The following is an 11,032-nucleotide window of genomic DNA, read 5'->3' on the forward strand; positions in this document are numbered from 1 at the left end:
GCCCGGCCCCGATCCCGGCGGGCCCTTAGTCAGGCCCCACCCAGCGCGCTACTAAAGGCACCCGGCAGGCCCCGGGTTTTGCCGGACTGCAGGCGAACGGAGACCCTGTTTTCAGGGCGGGGCTGCGCCCCTCCGTCTGTTCTAACGCTGGTCCGGCCGCAAGGGGCTGAGTCTGCAGTCCGCAGGGACAGTCACGCTCCCGCGCCGCTCCCTGTCCCCGCCCCGCGCCCGGCCGGAGGAGCAGCGCCGCGAGCCCGGAGCCTGCAGTGGCCGGCCGAAGTCGAGGTGCGCGTCTCAGACCCAAGCTCCTGGGTGCAGATCCCCGGCTGGGGCGGCCGAAGCTCGGGCCTGGTTCTGCGTCGGCGGAGCGGCCCCGGCGGCCCGGGCTCCACCGGAGGAAGAATCCAGCGGAGCCGACGGTCGACGCGGAGCTTTGGAGGACGCCGCGCCCCAAGCCCGGGTGGGGAAACGGAGGTCCGCAGAGGGAGGGAGAGGGAGAGGGAGCGGGCCTGCCAGAGGCCACCGGGTGAGCCGGGGCCAAAGCCCCAAAACTCCGGCCCGGGGATCTTTATCTGACCTCGGGCGGACCCCCGCAGAGCTGTCAGGCGTCCCGCGCTCTCTGTGACCCGGGCCGGACCCAGGGCTTTAGAGCCCTTCCCGCACATCGGGGCGGTGCGGATTGCGTCTTGCCACCTCACCAAGCCCCCTATAGCTGAGGAGGACGCCGAGGCTGTGGTGGAGCGGGCAGGAGAGCGCCTTGCCCAGGGTTACCGCCGAGAGCGGGTGAGAGCTGAAGCGCGTTCCCGCGGTCCCGGGAGAGCCCAGGCCCCCTCTCCCGGAGGAATGCGCTGCTACCACTCCTGCCCCCACCCCCATCCCGGGGGATCTATGCCGCCCCTCCCAGCGCACCCCCCCCACCCCAGGCCGAGTGTGTCCCCGCGGTGCGGGCTCTGGGCTTGATTTCCGGCGTCCTCCCAGTTTCCCCAGGAATCCTTCTCCAAGCCTCGCCCCCCCCCCAAGCGCTGTTCCCCTAGTCCCTAGGATGGCCGCCCTTAGCTTAACACAGAAGGAGGTCAGTAGCGAGACCTGAGAGACAAGGCAAGGAGCCAGGCGCCTTTCCGGCCCAGGACCTTTTGCAAGGCACCGCAGCAGGCTTTGGCTGAGTCCTGAGCCTCTGTCCTTCAGAACTGCCAGACCTGGGCCTGGGCCCAGCAGGACGAGGAGACAGCTGGAATCCACATTCCCCGGGTGAGGCCGCCCAGGGGAGGGCAGGGCAGCAAAAATGGGGCCACTGTCCTGTGGATAAGGAGCATTCCTTTGCAGGTGTTCCCCGGACCCCGGAGACACAGGCTCCGAGCCCGACACCTCTGAGAGAGGTGGGCTGATTCACCAAGGCACACCCAGACTCTGCAGGTACCCAGGCTCAGATGCTGCCCACCCAGCGATGCACTGCCCCAGACTAGCCCTGGGCCTGGGGTTCTGCCTGCTGGTGGGCATGGCCCTCTGCTCTCTGTGGTGAGCATACCCCATGGAGCCCTCCCTCCCTACCCCAGACCCCTCCGTCTCTCAGCATCTCAACCCCCAAACCTTGACCCCTTCACAGGATTCCCAGGTCCCACCCCCTTCTCTCGGTGCACCTGTCCCTTCACCCCAGCCCCAGTAAGACTGAACTAGCCTGGCTTATGTATTTTGCTTTGCACTGGCCTGGCCTTCGCACTTGCTCTTTCCTCTGCCTGGACTGTTCTTCTAGCCATGTTAATGTTTATGCTCCAGAATTCACCCTATGTGTTCTTCCCACAAAGCTCTGGGGGCCGCCCCCAACCACCAGCCCCCTGTGTGCAGGGCCTGGCATCAAGAGCATTCCTGTCCCAGGAATGAACGGCTGCACGGCTCATGACTCATTGCAGTAGACCAGGAGGCTTTGTCCTCCGAGGTCAGCCAGACCCAAGGAATGATTGGGCGGGGGCGGGGGGAGGGGAGGTGTATCCCAGGTGCACCACGCGGGGCCTGCATTCCCACTGACATGCAGCAAAGTGAGTTTTCAGCCTCACGTGCAAAGTCAGGTCAACAGGTGTATTTCCTTCCCAGGGTGTATGTCGAGAACTGGCTGCCGGTCTCCTATGTCCCCTATTATCTCCCCTGCCCAGAGATCTTGTAAGTATGGGCCAGGGCGAATTGGGGGCCCCCGGAGTGGAGGGGGTGAGCGGGTTTTTAAGGTCACTTTGTAGGTTCTTAGGTCCTAAGCTCATGATTCTGAGCAGTGTGATGGGCTGCCACAGGTGTGGAGTGAAATTCCCCTGTTTCAGTCCTTGGGTGTCCTTGCAGTGCCCCCTCCACAGTTGTGACCTTGAGCATGTTGCATAGCTCTGAGCCTCACTTGCTGTATCTGTAAAATGGGATGATAGAGGTGCCCCTCCCGAGCCAGCCAGAGCATGGGGTACTGTAATGATGCCTGTAAATAGCCTGGTGTTGCACCTGGCACGTAGGAGGTGCTCAGGAAAGAGTGCTTTCAGGACTTGACTTCTTTTTCTTTTTTTAATACATTTATTTATTTTATTTTATTTCTTATTTTTGGCTGCATTGGGTCTTCTTAGCTGCACGCGGGCTTTCTCTAGTTGTGGCGACTGGGGCCACTCTTCGTTGAGACGCGCGGGCTTCTCATTGCGGTGGCTTCTCTTGTTGCGGAGCATGGTCTCTAGGTACGCGGGCTTCAGTAGTTGTGGCATGTGGGCTCAGTAGTTGTGGCTCGCAGTCTTAGTTGCTCCGCGGCCTGTGGGATCTCCCTGGACCAGGGATCGAACCCTTGTCCCCTGCATTGGCAGGCGGATTCTTAACCACTGCGCCACCAGGGAAGTCCAGGACTTGACATTTTGCTCAATTTTGTGTTCTCTGTGGCTTCAAAGAAGAAATGGACACGTGACCAGTCTCCCCCACATAACAAATCTGACATTTTGTCAGTTAAGAGTGAAAAAGATTTGGTTATAGATGAACCTAGAACTTGAAATGATTCCTACTGATTGCGTCACTTTTTATATCCGATATCAAACGTATCTCAGACTTGCCAAGATGGGATGGAACAGTCTGCCGTTCAGATCGCCCCAGCGCTCTTGTCGTTCAGCTGTCATTAGCGAATAATTCTCTGCCCTGGGCAGGTTGTTCTGTGACAGCGCCGGCCTGATCCCAGTGACGTCCTCTCACCGTGCTTTGTTTCATGCCCCAAATAAGTGCTGGTTTATAAGAACCAGTGTGTTTCCCAGCCAAGTCCTCTGTGTCATCAGACTAAAACTAATAACAATAATTTTCAAAGTCCAAAAAAAAAAGAGTGAAAAAGGTGATTTGGGACAGTCTCAAGGGGACATTTGGCCACCCAGCCTTGTTTTTCATGACAGCAAGAGGAAAGTTTAAAATCTGGATGATAGACTACTAACTAACAACAAAGTGTGTTTCACTATTATAAACATAGAATACAGTAAATTAGGAGGCTGGATAACAGAAAAGACAAAAGAAAATGAAATACCCTCTTGTGTTTTGCTGGTCCAAGTCACACTCTGACTCCAAAGTTCATTGTCAGCTCGTTGGTTGCTACGCTTTCTATCTGAACAGATTGTTCTAAAAAGCAGAAAGGCTGCTTGGCATCGAAAGTAGCTGTGACCACAGCGTTTTTGTGATTTTTATCCAGTTTCCCCAGAATTGGCTTGCTTTTTTGGCATCTGGTCACCATCATTTTATTCCACCCAGGGACTGGGCCCTAATTCTTGAATCCCTCTCCCTTTCCCACCAGCAAGTTTGCAGCATTTAGGTTGTTTCCAGTTTCCCAGCGTTCTAAATCAGTTTGTAATGAGCAGCTTTGGATAGGCCGCTTTTTCCATCTTAAAGATCCTTTCCTTTGGTAAGTTTCTGAGCCAAAGGATATGGCTGAGGTATTCATCCATCGCGTCAGGTTGCTCTCCAGGGGGACAGGGGCACACACACACTCGAACTCACACAGATATGCTACCCCCTCCACCCCGCTGCAGCTGCATTGCACCTGGGCCGGTGCTGGAAGTATTAGGTGCTATGAAAAACAAAAAGCAAACCACCCATGACTCCAGACATGGGAAGTGCGATGTGGTTTGAATTTCATTTCTTTGATTCCTACCAGGCCCTCCCCTCCCCCACGCCTTCCCATTAACTGAATTTCCTCTTTGGTGACCCGCCTGCTCCAGCACCTTCTCTCCTTGGCCTGTCGGTGGGTCCTCTATCACCACCCTTGGCCGAAAGTACTTGCTACATTTTTTTTTCTTTGCAGTTGGTCTGGCTTTTGGTTCTACTGAGTTATTTTTTTTTAATAGATTAAAGTTGGAGAGTTTCGTTTGTTTGAAATGGTCACATCTTCCCCTCTGTTCACTTGGATCTCTTCTTTACTTTTAGTTTCATGACCTTCAGAGGTTTGGAAACGTGAAGTTCCTTTTTTTGGCGCTGGCTCATCTGTGGCTTTGGAATTCTTCTGTCTAACCCGTGAAAGTGGCCAGAGCAGAGTTGGGTCCAGGCTGGTGGGGGAAAGGGAAATACCGATGGCCAGGGAAGTGTGGAACAAGGGCCCCTTTCCCCTTCTCACTTCTGACCACCTTCTCAGAGTCCCATCACTTTCTTTTCTTCTTTCTTTTTTTTTTTTTTTTTTTCCTTTTTGAAGATGTTGTCTTCTTTATTTATTTTTGGCTGTGCTGTGCAGCACACAGGATCTTAGTTCCCTGACCAGGAATCAAACCCGCACCCCCTGCAGTGGAAGCGTGGACGGCCAGGGAAGTCCCCCTATCCCTTTCTGAGCAGGGGCCTAACATGTGCTTGTCTGTGTGAAACTAGTGCAGGGGGCCAATTGGATGGGTCAACTTTTAAAAATTGTTGCTTCCAGAGTATAGACAGATCACAGAAGGACACATACAATAGGGTTTCACTTCTAAGAGATCTCTGGAATAGTCATATTTATAGAGACAGAAGTAGGAACAATGTTCCCAGGGGCTGGGAGAGGGAATGGGGAGTTAGTGTGTCGGGGGAACAGGGTCCCAGTTTGGGAAATGAAAAAGTTCTGGACGTGGATGGGGGTGATGGTTGCCCGACAATGTGAACGTCCTTTAAGGCCCCTGAACTGTACACTTTCAAATGGTTAAAATGGGAAATCTTTGTTATGTATATCTTACCACACACACAAAGCATAGACTGAAAAAACTAGGAAAGCTCCAGGAGGCTTAAGCCATCCCATGGTAGGTGATGTACTGAAGAGACCCAAGTGGATGGCAGGCACCCACGTCCTCAGGTGGTCTGAGCCTTACAGGCGAGCTCAGGCCTCTGCTGGAACGGGTTCTGACCCGGTCCCTGGGTGGCCTTGAGCAAGCCTTTCCATCCCCCGGGCCTCGCTTCCACCCTGGGGAACGATATTATTGTCCCCATTTTAAGGGTGAGGGAACTAAACCCCGAGGAGTGAGATGTCTGGCCCCTGGTCTCTCCAACCAGCTGACGGCAGAGCCAGAGGCATGTCACTGGAAGCCTCCTGTGTCTGACCCCGTCGCCGGCCACCTCCTTCCTTAATCAGCCCTCCTTCCTAATCCCCCCAGGTTGGCCGCAGCTAGTGGGGGCCAGCCACACAGACAGCCTGCCAAGAAGGGGCCAGGGTGCTGCCCTTACCATTCGCTCAGTGCTGGGCACTGGCTGACAGGCCCTGACTTGCATACCTCTCTTACCTCTCACGACAGCTCTAAGGGTTAAGGGTGCTGCCTCATTTTACAGATAAGGGAAAATGGGTGTATCAGTCAGCCTTCCACTAAAGAAACAGAACCTGGAAGAGGGAGGGAGACGACTGAATGACTGACTGACTGATTGATTGAAAGCAATCGGCTTACACGACTGTGGGGTGGCGAAGCCAGTCTGAAATCCACGGAGCGGGCCGTCGGGAAGGGTGGGCTGGAACTCTTCGGCAGGAGCTGACACCACTGTCCACCGGCAGAATTTCTTCTTCAGGGAAACCTCAGTTCTATGCTATAGATTTTCAACTGCCCGTACCAGGCCTGCCAGACTATGGAGGATGGTGTAGATGTCACTGACATCTACAAAACCTGTACCTTCACAGCGACGCCTTGATTGGTGGTTGTGTAACTGGCTTCTTCAGCTGACCATCACCGTAGGTTCAGGTTAAGTAACTCGCCCACCCAGGCTAGAAAGTGGCAGAACTGGGCTCACCGGGCCTTTACAGCTCCACAGACCTTCTCCCCAGTGCCCAGGCTCTTCCAGAGCAATATGTTTGAAAGAGAGACAGAAAAAGACTTTGGAGACAGATGGTACCAGGCTGGAATCACTGCCCTGCCACACGGTGACCCTGGATAGACCGCCTCTATAGGAGTCCAGCCCCGACAGAGTGGACAGGGCAGTGGGGGTGGGTCAAGGGCGTCTGGGGGGTTGGGGGTGCCTGTCCCATGGGGGTGCTTCACCTGGACCTCATCCTTCCCTGCTGAGGGTTTCTGCCCCCCACCGGCACTGATGGCTCTGTCTCACCTCTCCCACCAGCAACATGAAGCTGCAGTACAAGGGGGAGAAGCCATTCCAGCCTGTGACACCGTAAGCAGACTGTCACTTCCCCTTTGTGGCCCCGGGGTTGGGGGCTGCCTCCCCTTAACCACTCACCCTTCTTGATTACAGATCACAGTACCCTCAGCCCAAGCTGCTGGAGCAAAAGTAGGTGTTGATTAGGGCCCGGGCCCAGAATGGGGAGACCTGGGGTAGAGGCGGGGGCGCGGGCCTCTGATCTGGAAGTTGGGGCACTGGAGGTGTCCGCTGGCCTCGGGGTCTGGGTCGTCTGGGACCTGGGCTCCGGTCCGGCTCTGTCACTAGCTGTGTGACCTTGGACAGGTTAGCCAACCACTCTGGGATTTTTCTGTACAGGTGGATAATAATAATACCCACCTGATAGGCAGTTGGAGGCCCAGATGAGACGGTGTTTGCAAAGTGCACAGCAGGGAATTCCCTGGCAGCCCAAGTGGTTAGGACTCCGAGCTTTCACTGCTGGAGGGCCTGGGTTCAATCCGTGGTCAGGGAGCTGAGATCTCTCAAGCTGCATGGCGCGGCCAAAAGTAATAATAATAATAATAACGCAGAGCACTGTGCCTTCTGCGCAGCCGTGCTCGATCCGTCGTCGATGGTGATGTTGATGACCCCCGTCTCCGAGGCACTTAGCGGGCACCGGAAATGCCAGGCTCCTCTAGACACTGGGCATGCGTTAACTCCTGGTCTTGACCACGCTGGGAAGTAGCTATGACTATCCCCACTTTCCACATGAGGATACTGGGGCCCAGAGACGGGGATGAAGCTGCCCAGGGTCACACAGCTTTGGCAGGGCCAAGATGAGAGGGAGGCTTTCCCAGGGGAGGGTCTCAGCCCCCACGGCCTCCTCTGCTGCCAGGCCCACAGAGTTCCTGACGCTCACACCCTGGCTAGCGCCCATTGTCTCCGAGGGAACCTTCGAGCCGGAACTTCTGCGTCATATCTACCAGCCGCTGAACCTGACCGTCGGGGTCACGGTGTTTGCCGTGGGGAAGTGAGTAGTGGGCTGGGCTGGGCTGGGGGAAGGGGGGTTATAAATTCTGAGCCCCAGGAATTTATAGTCTGGGGAGAGACAGGACCCCAACCCGGGCACCAGGGAGGCCCTGAACCAGGTGCTGTGCAGGTGGGAAGGTACAGAGTGGAGTATGCTGGTGGGAGGGGAGCTTCCTGGAGGAAGGGGGTCTGTCCCTGGCATGGAAGGGGGGAGGGGGAGGCAGCCCAGGTGAGGGGGCAGCAGGAGCCTTCGTCAGGAGACACCCTTGTCCCTCTACCCCTTCTGCTTCCCCTGAACCGTCCAGGCAGGTGCGAAGGAGTGGAAAGCCCCCCAGACCACCGCATAGAATTGGGGGTCCGTGATCAGGCCACAGGCAGGTCAAGAGACCCAGGCAGAGCCGGCCCATCCTTGGGGACCCTCTCTCCTCCAGCCTCCGGCCTGCGGGCTCTCTGGACACCTCCTGTTTTCCCCTCTCCTTCCTCACCCCGCCTGCCCTTTCCTTTAGGAGCCATCACCTGGCAGCTTCCCTCTGGGTCCCTTTCTGGGACTCCTGAGAGAGGGACCCTAATGGGTCCCCAGCAGCTAAGCACTGGCCAGATGATGGATGGCCCAGCGGGGATCAGGGGACCCCCCCACCCCTGGCCCAATCGGCACCCAGCAGCCAGCACCACCCACCTTCCCTTGACTCGGCCACTTCCCCGTTTCTTGGCTCCTTTCCTCTCTCTGAGGCTCCGTGTCTGTGCCTAGGAGGTGGGGACTGTGGTCCCTGCCTTCTAGGGAGTTTATGAGGCTAGAAGGAGAGAAGAATCCCTTAGAACACTGCCTGGCACTTAGTAAGTGCTCAGTAAAAGTTAGCTCAGTCTGTGAATATGCGTCATCAATTATCATTATTAGGACGGTCTTAAGAGGCTGGTACTAAGATGGTGGGAATTTGACAGACAGGGACCCCGAGGGGCGGACCTGAGTGACTTCTTGAGATGGGAAGCTGGGAGGTGGACCCCAGCCCGGCCAGCCCCAGCCCTGTCCGTGTGGTGCTAGCACCTAGTGGGGACCCAGGCAGTGGCCCCGCTGAGGCCACGGTGCATGATGGGATTCTCTCCACCAGGTACACCCAGTTCGTCCAGCGCTTCCTGGAGTCAGCCGAGCAGTTCTTCATGCAGGGGTTCCGGGTGCACTACTATGTCTTCACTAACGAGCCCACGGCCGTTCCTCGGGTCCGGCTGGGCTCCAGCCGCCTCGTCAGCATCATCCCCGTCCTGAGGCACTCCCGCTGGGAGGAGATCTCCACACGCCGCATGCAGAGCATTAGCCAGCACATTGCCGAGAGGGCGCACCGGGAGGTCGACTACCTCTTCTGCCTCGATGTGGACATGGTGTTCCGGAACCTGTGGGGCCCCGAGACCTTGGGGGGCCTGGTCGCTGCCATTCACCCCGGCTACTTCGCTGTTCCCCGCCAGCAGTTCCCCTACGAGCGCCGGCCTCTTTCCACCGCCTTTGTGGCAGATGGCGAAGGGGATTTCTATTATGGCGGGGCGGTCTTTGGGGGGCGGGTGGCCGAGGTGTACGAGTTTACCCGAGGCTGCCACATGGGCATCCTGGCAGACAAGGCCAACGGCATCATGGCGGCCTGGCAGGAGGAGAGTCACCTGAACCGCCGCTTCATCTCACATAAGCCCTCCAAAGTGCTGTCCCCCGAGTACCTCTGGGATGACAGGAAGCCCCAGCACCCCAGCCTGAAGCTGATCCGCTTTTCTACCCTCGACAAGGACACCGACTGGCTGAGAAGCTGATGGCTGAGCCGGGGCTGCCGTGGATAGGGGGGACCCCAGTGAGCGCCCAGCTCACCGGAGCCTCCCTGCACCGGTGCCTCACTTCTCAAGCCTTAAGTGAGACCTGCCCTGTGCTGTCTACCTCTCAGTCTGCCAGCAGAATCCAATGGGAAAATGGGCCCGTGAAGACCTTTGTAAACTGTGAAGGGTGGTGCGCATATGAGGAGAACGCCAAGATCATGTAGCCTGTGTCCCAAGAACAGCAGGACAGGAGGCGGGGAGACCAGAGGTGGAAAAAGACAGGGCCCGGCAGGCCTCACCCAGCACACGTGCCTTGGGGCAGGCTCTGGAGTCTCAGCCCCGCCCAGTACCTCAAATTCCCCCTCTGCCCCCCTTCTGTTGCCTGTTGCCCTTAAAGTTGCACTTCTAACACTGTGTGAAAGGCATCCCGGACCCCTTTTCTCTGGCTGCAGGGGTCCTGGATACTGTGATGTCCCCCAGCCACACGGAGCCAGTTCCTCGCTCAGGTCCCTGAGGGAGCCTTTGAAATCGACCAGGTCTAGGCTCGCTCTGGTTTCATGTCCCGCCTCCCTTGAGGTGCACCACACTCCCTGGCACCAGCCGCCTCCTTTGTAAGAGGGTTTGGGCAGTTTTTAATAAAGGTGGCGTGTGCTTGGCCCTAACCGGGGTTTCTTCACCTGCACATCCGGGTATCTTGGCCACCAGCCCGCAGGGATGCAGACAGCCTGGGCTGCAAATACACTCAGCTCGGGTGGGTGTGGTCAGGGTACAGTTTTCCAGAGAACCTGGGCTGATGCCGCTGCAACAGGCAGGGTTTCACCCTGCTTCTCCTGGGAGATGGGTGAAGTGGAAGTGTCGCCAGATATGCTCTCCTGCATTGGGGGGCGCAGAGCCCACCAGCTGGATACCCTGTGGGGTCTTGGTCCCTGAGCACGTAGCAAATATGTCTGCCGGGGTTCCTGCATCCGCGGTCAGCCTTAGCCCTGGGATGCCCCTGGCAGGCCTGGGGACCCAAGGCCATGGTGCAGGCCCAGGATTAGAGGGTCTTCAGAGTCCTGCGGTGGTTCCCTCTGCCTGGTGGGACAGAGATGCAGTGGGGGGTGGCCCAGTGTCCACTGCCCTGGGGGCAGCAGCATCTTTGCCACGTAAGGCAGGGGCGGAGGGCGGGGGGCGATGCGGTCTGTGGCCACATCGGGAGGAGGAGGAACCCACCCACCTGACCACCCCTGGCAAAACGGGGGCCAGCCCCAAGTCCACTCTTCCTGCAGCCTGCGTTTTGGGCGGCAAGCAAGGACAGACTGCAAGAGTGTGGACAGACTGAGTGACCGCTGTGAGGAGACAGCCTGCGCTGGAGAGGACGGTCAGGGAGAGGCCCCGAGGGGCTCCCTGGGCAGAGGGACAAGGGTGGACCCATGGCCCATGTGTCGCTAGTGGGGAGCACCTTAACCATGGTGCCTGGACCTGCCCCAGGGTGTGTGTGAGGCCAGCAGTGTTGAATGGGCAGGCCCTGCCTTCAAGGAGCTTCCATGTTGGAGCATGGAGAGCGCCCTTAATGTGGAGACCAGAGAAGCCCTCAGGAGCAGGTGGCCCTGAGGCCCTGAGGCCCGGGCAGCACCATCCTTGCTGCGGGGAAGTGAGCCCCTTCTCACTCCCAGCCCAGCTGATGGGCCCTGCTCAG

The 11,032-nt window shown here is 57.5% G+C and overlaps 1 protein-coding gene across 8 annotated transcripts; it reads left to right on the forward strand.

Annotated features, from left to right (window-relative positions):
* The first annotated feature begins 146 nt into the window (after positions 1–146).
* On the forward strand, positions 147–10,016 carry GBGT1 (globoside alpha-1,3-N-acetylgalactosaminyltransferase 1 (FORS blood group)). 8 transcript variants are annotated; one of them, XM_030838430.2, is made up of 7 exons: positions 147–474; positions 1,324–1,515; positions 2,089–2,154; positions 6,538–6,588; positions 6,670–6,705; positions 7,430–7,564; positions 8,670–10,016. In XM_030838430.2, the coding sequence occupies exons 2-7, from the start codon at positions 1,445–1,447 to the stop codon at positions 9,352–9,354; spliced, it is 1,044 nt and encodes a 347-aa protein (XP_030694290.1). In that variant the 5' UTR covers positions 147–474; positions 1,324–1,444; the 3' UTR covers positions 9,355–10,016. The 8 variants fall into 8 exon arrangements, with proteins under 8 accessions (XP_030694290.1, XP_030694298.1, XP_060156225.1 ...); XM_030838438.2 differs by having other exon boundaries at positions 1,324–1,413; XM_030838431.2 differs by having other exon boundaries at positions 328–460.
* Positions 10,017–11,032: the final 1,016 nt, after the last annotated feature.

Source organism: Globicephala melas, chromosome 6 (genome assembly GCF_963455315.2).
Source record: "Globicephala melas chromosome 6, mGloMel1.2, whole genome shotgun sequence".
Taxonomy (NCBI): Eukaryota; Metazoa; Chordata; class Mammalia; order Artiodactyla; family Delphinidae; genus Globicephala; species Globicephala melas.

Coding starts and splice junctions, on each gene's coding strand:
- GBGT1 (XM_030838430.2), top strand. CDS start 1,445: ATGCACTGCCCCAGACTAGCCCTGGGCCTGGGGTTCTGCCTGCTGGTG. Junction 1,516..2,088: donor ATGGCCCTCTGCTCTCTGTG/GTGAGCATACCC, acceptor TTTCCTTCCCAG/GGTGTATGTCGAGAACTGGC. Junction 6,589..6,669: donor CCATTCCAGCCTGTGACACC/GTAAGCAGACTG, acceptor TCTTGATTACAG/ATCACAGTACCCTCAGCCCA.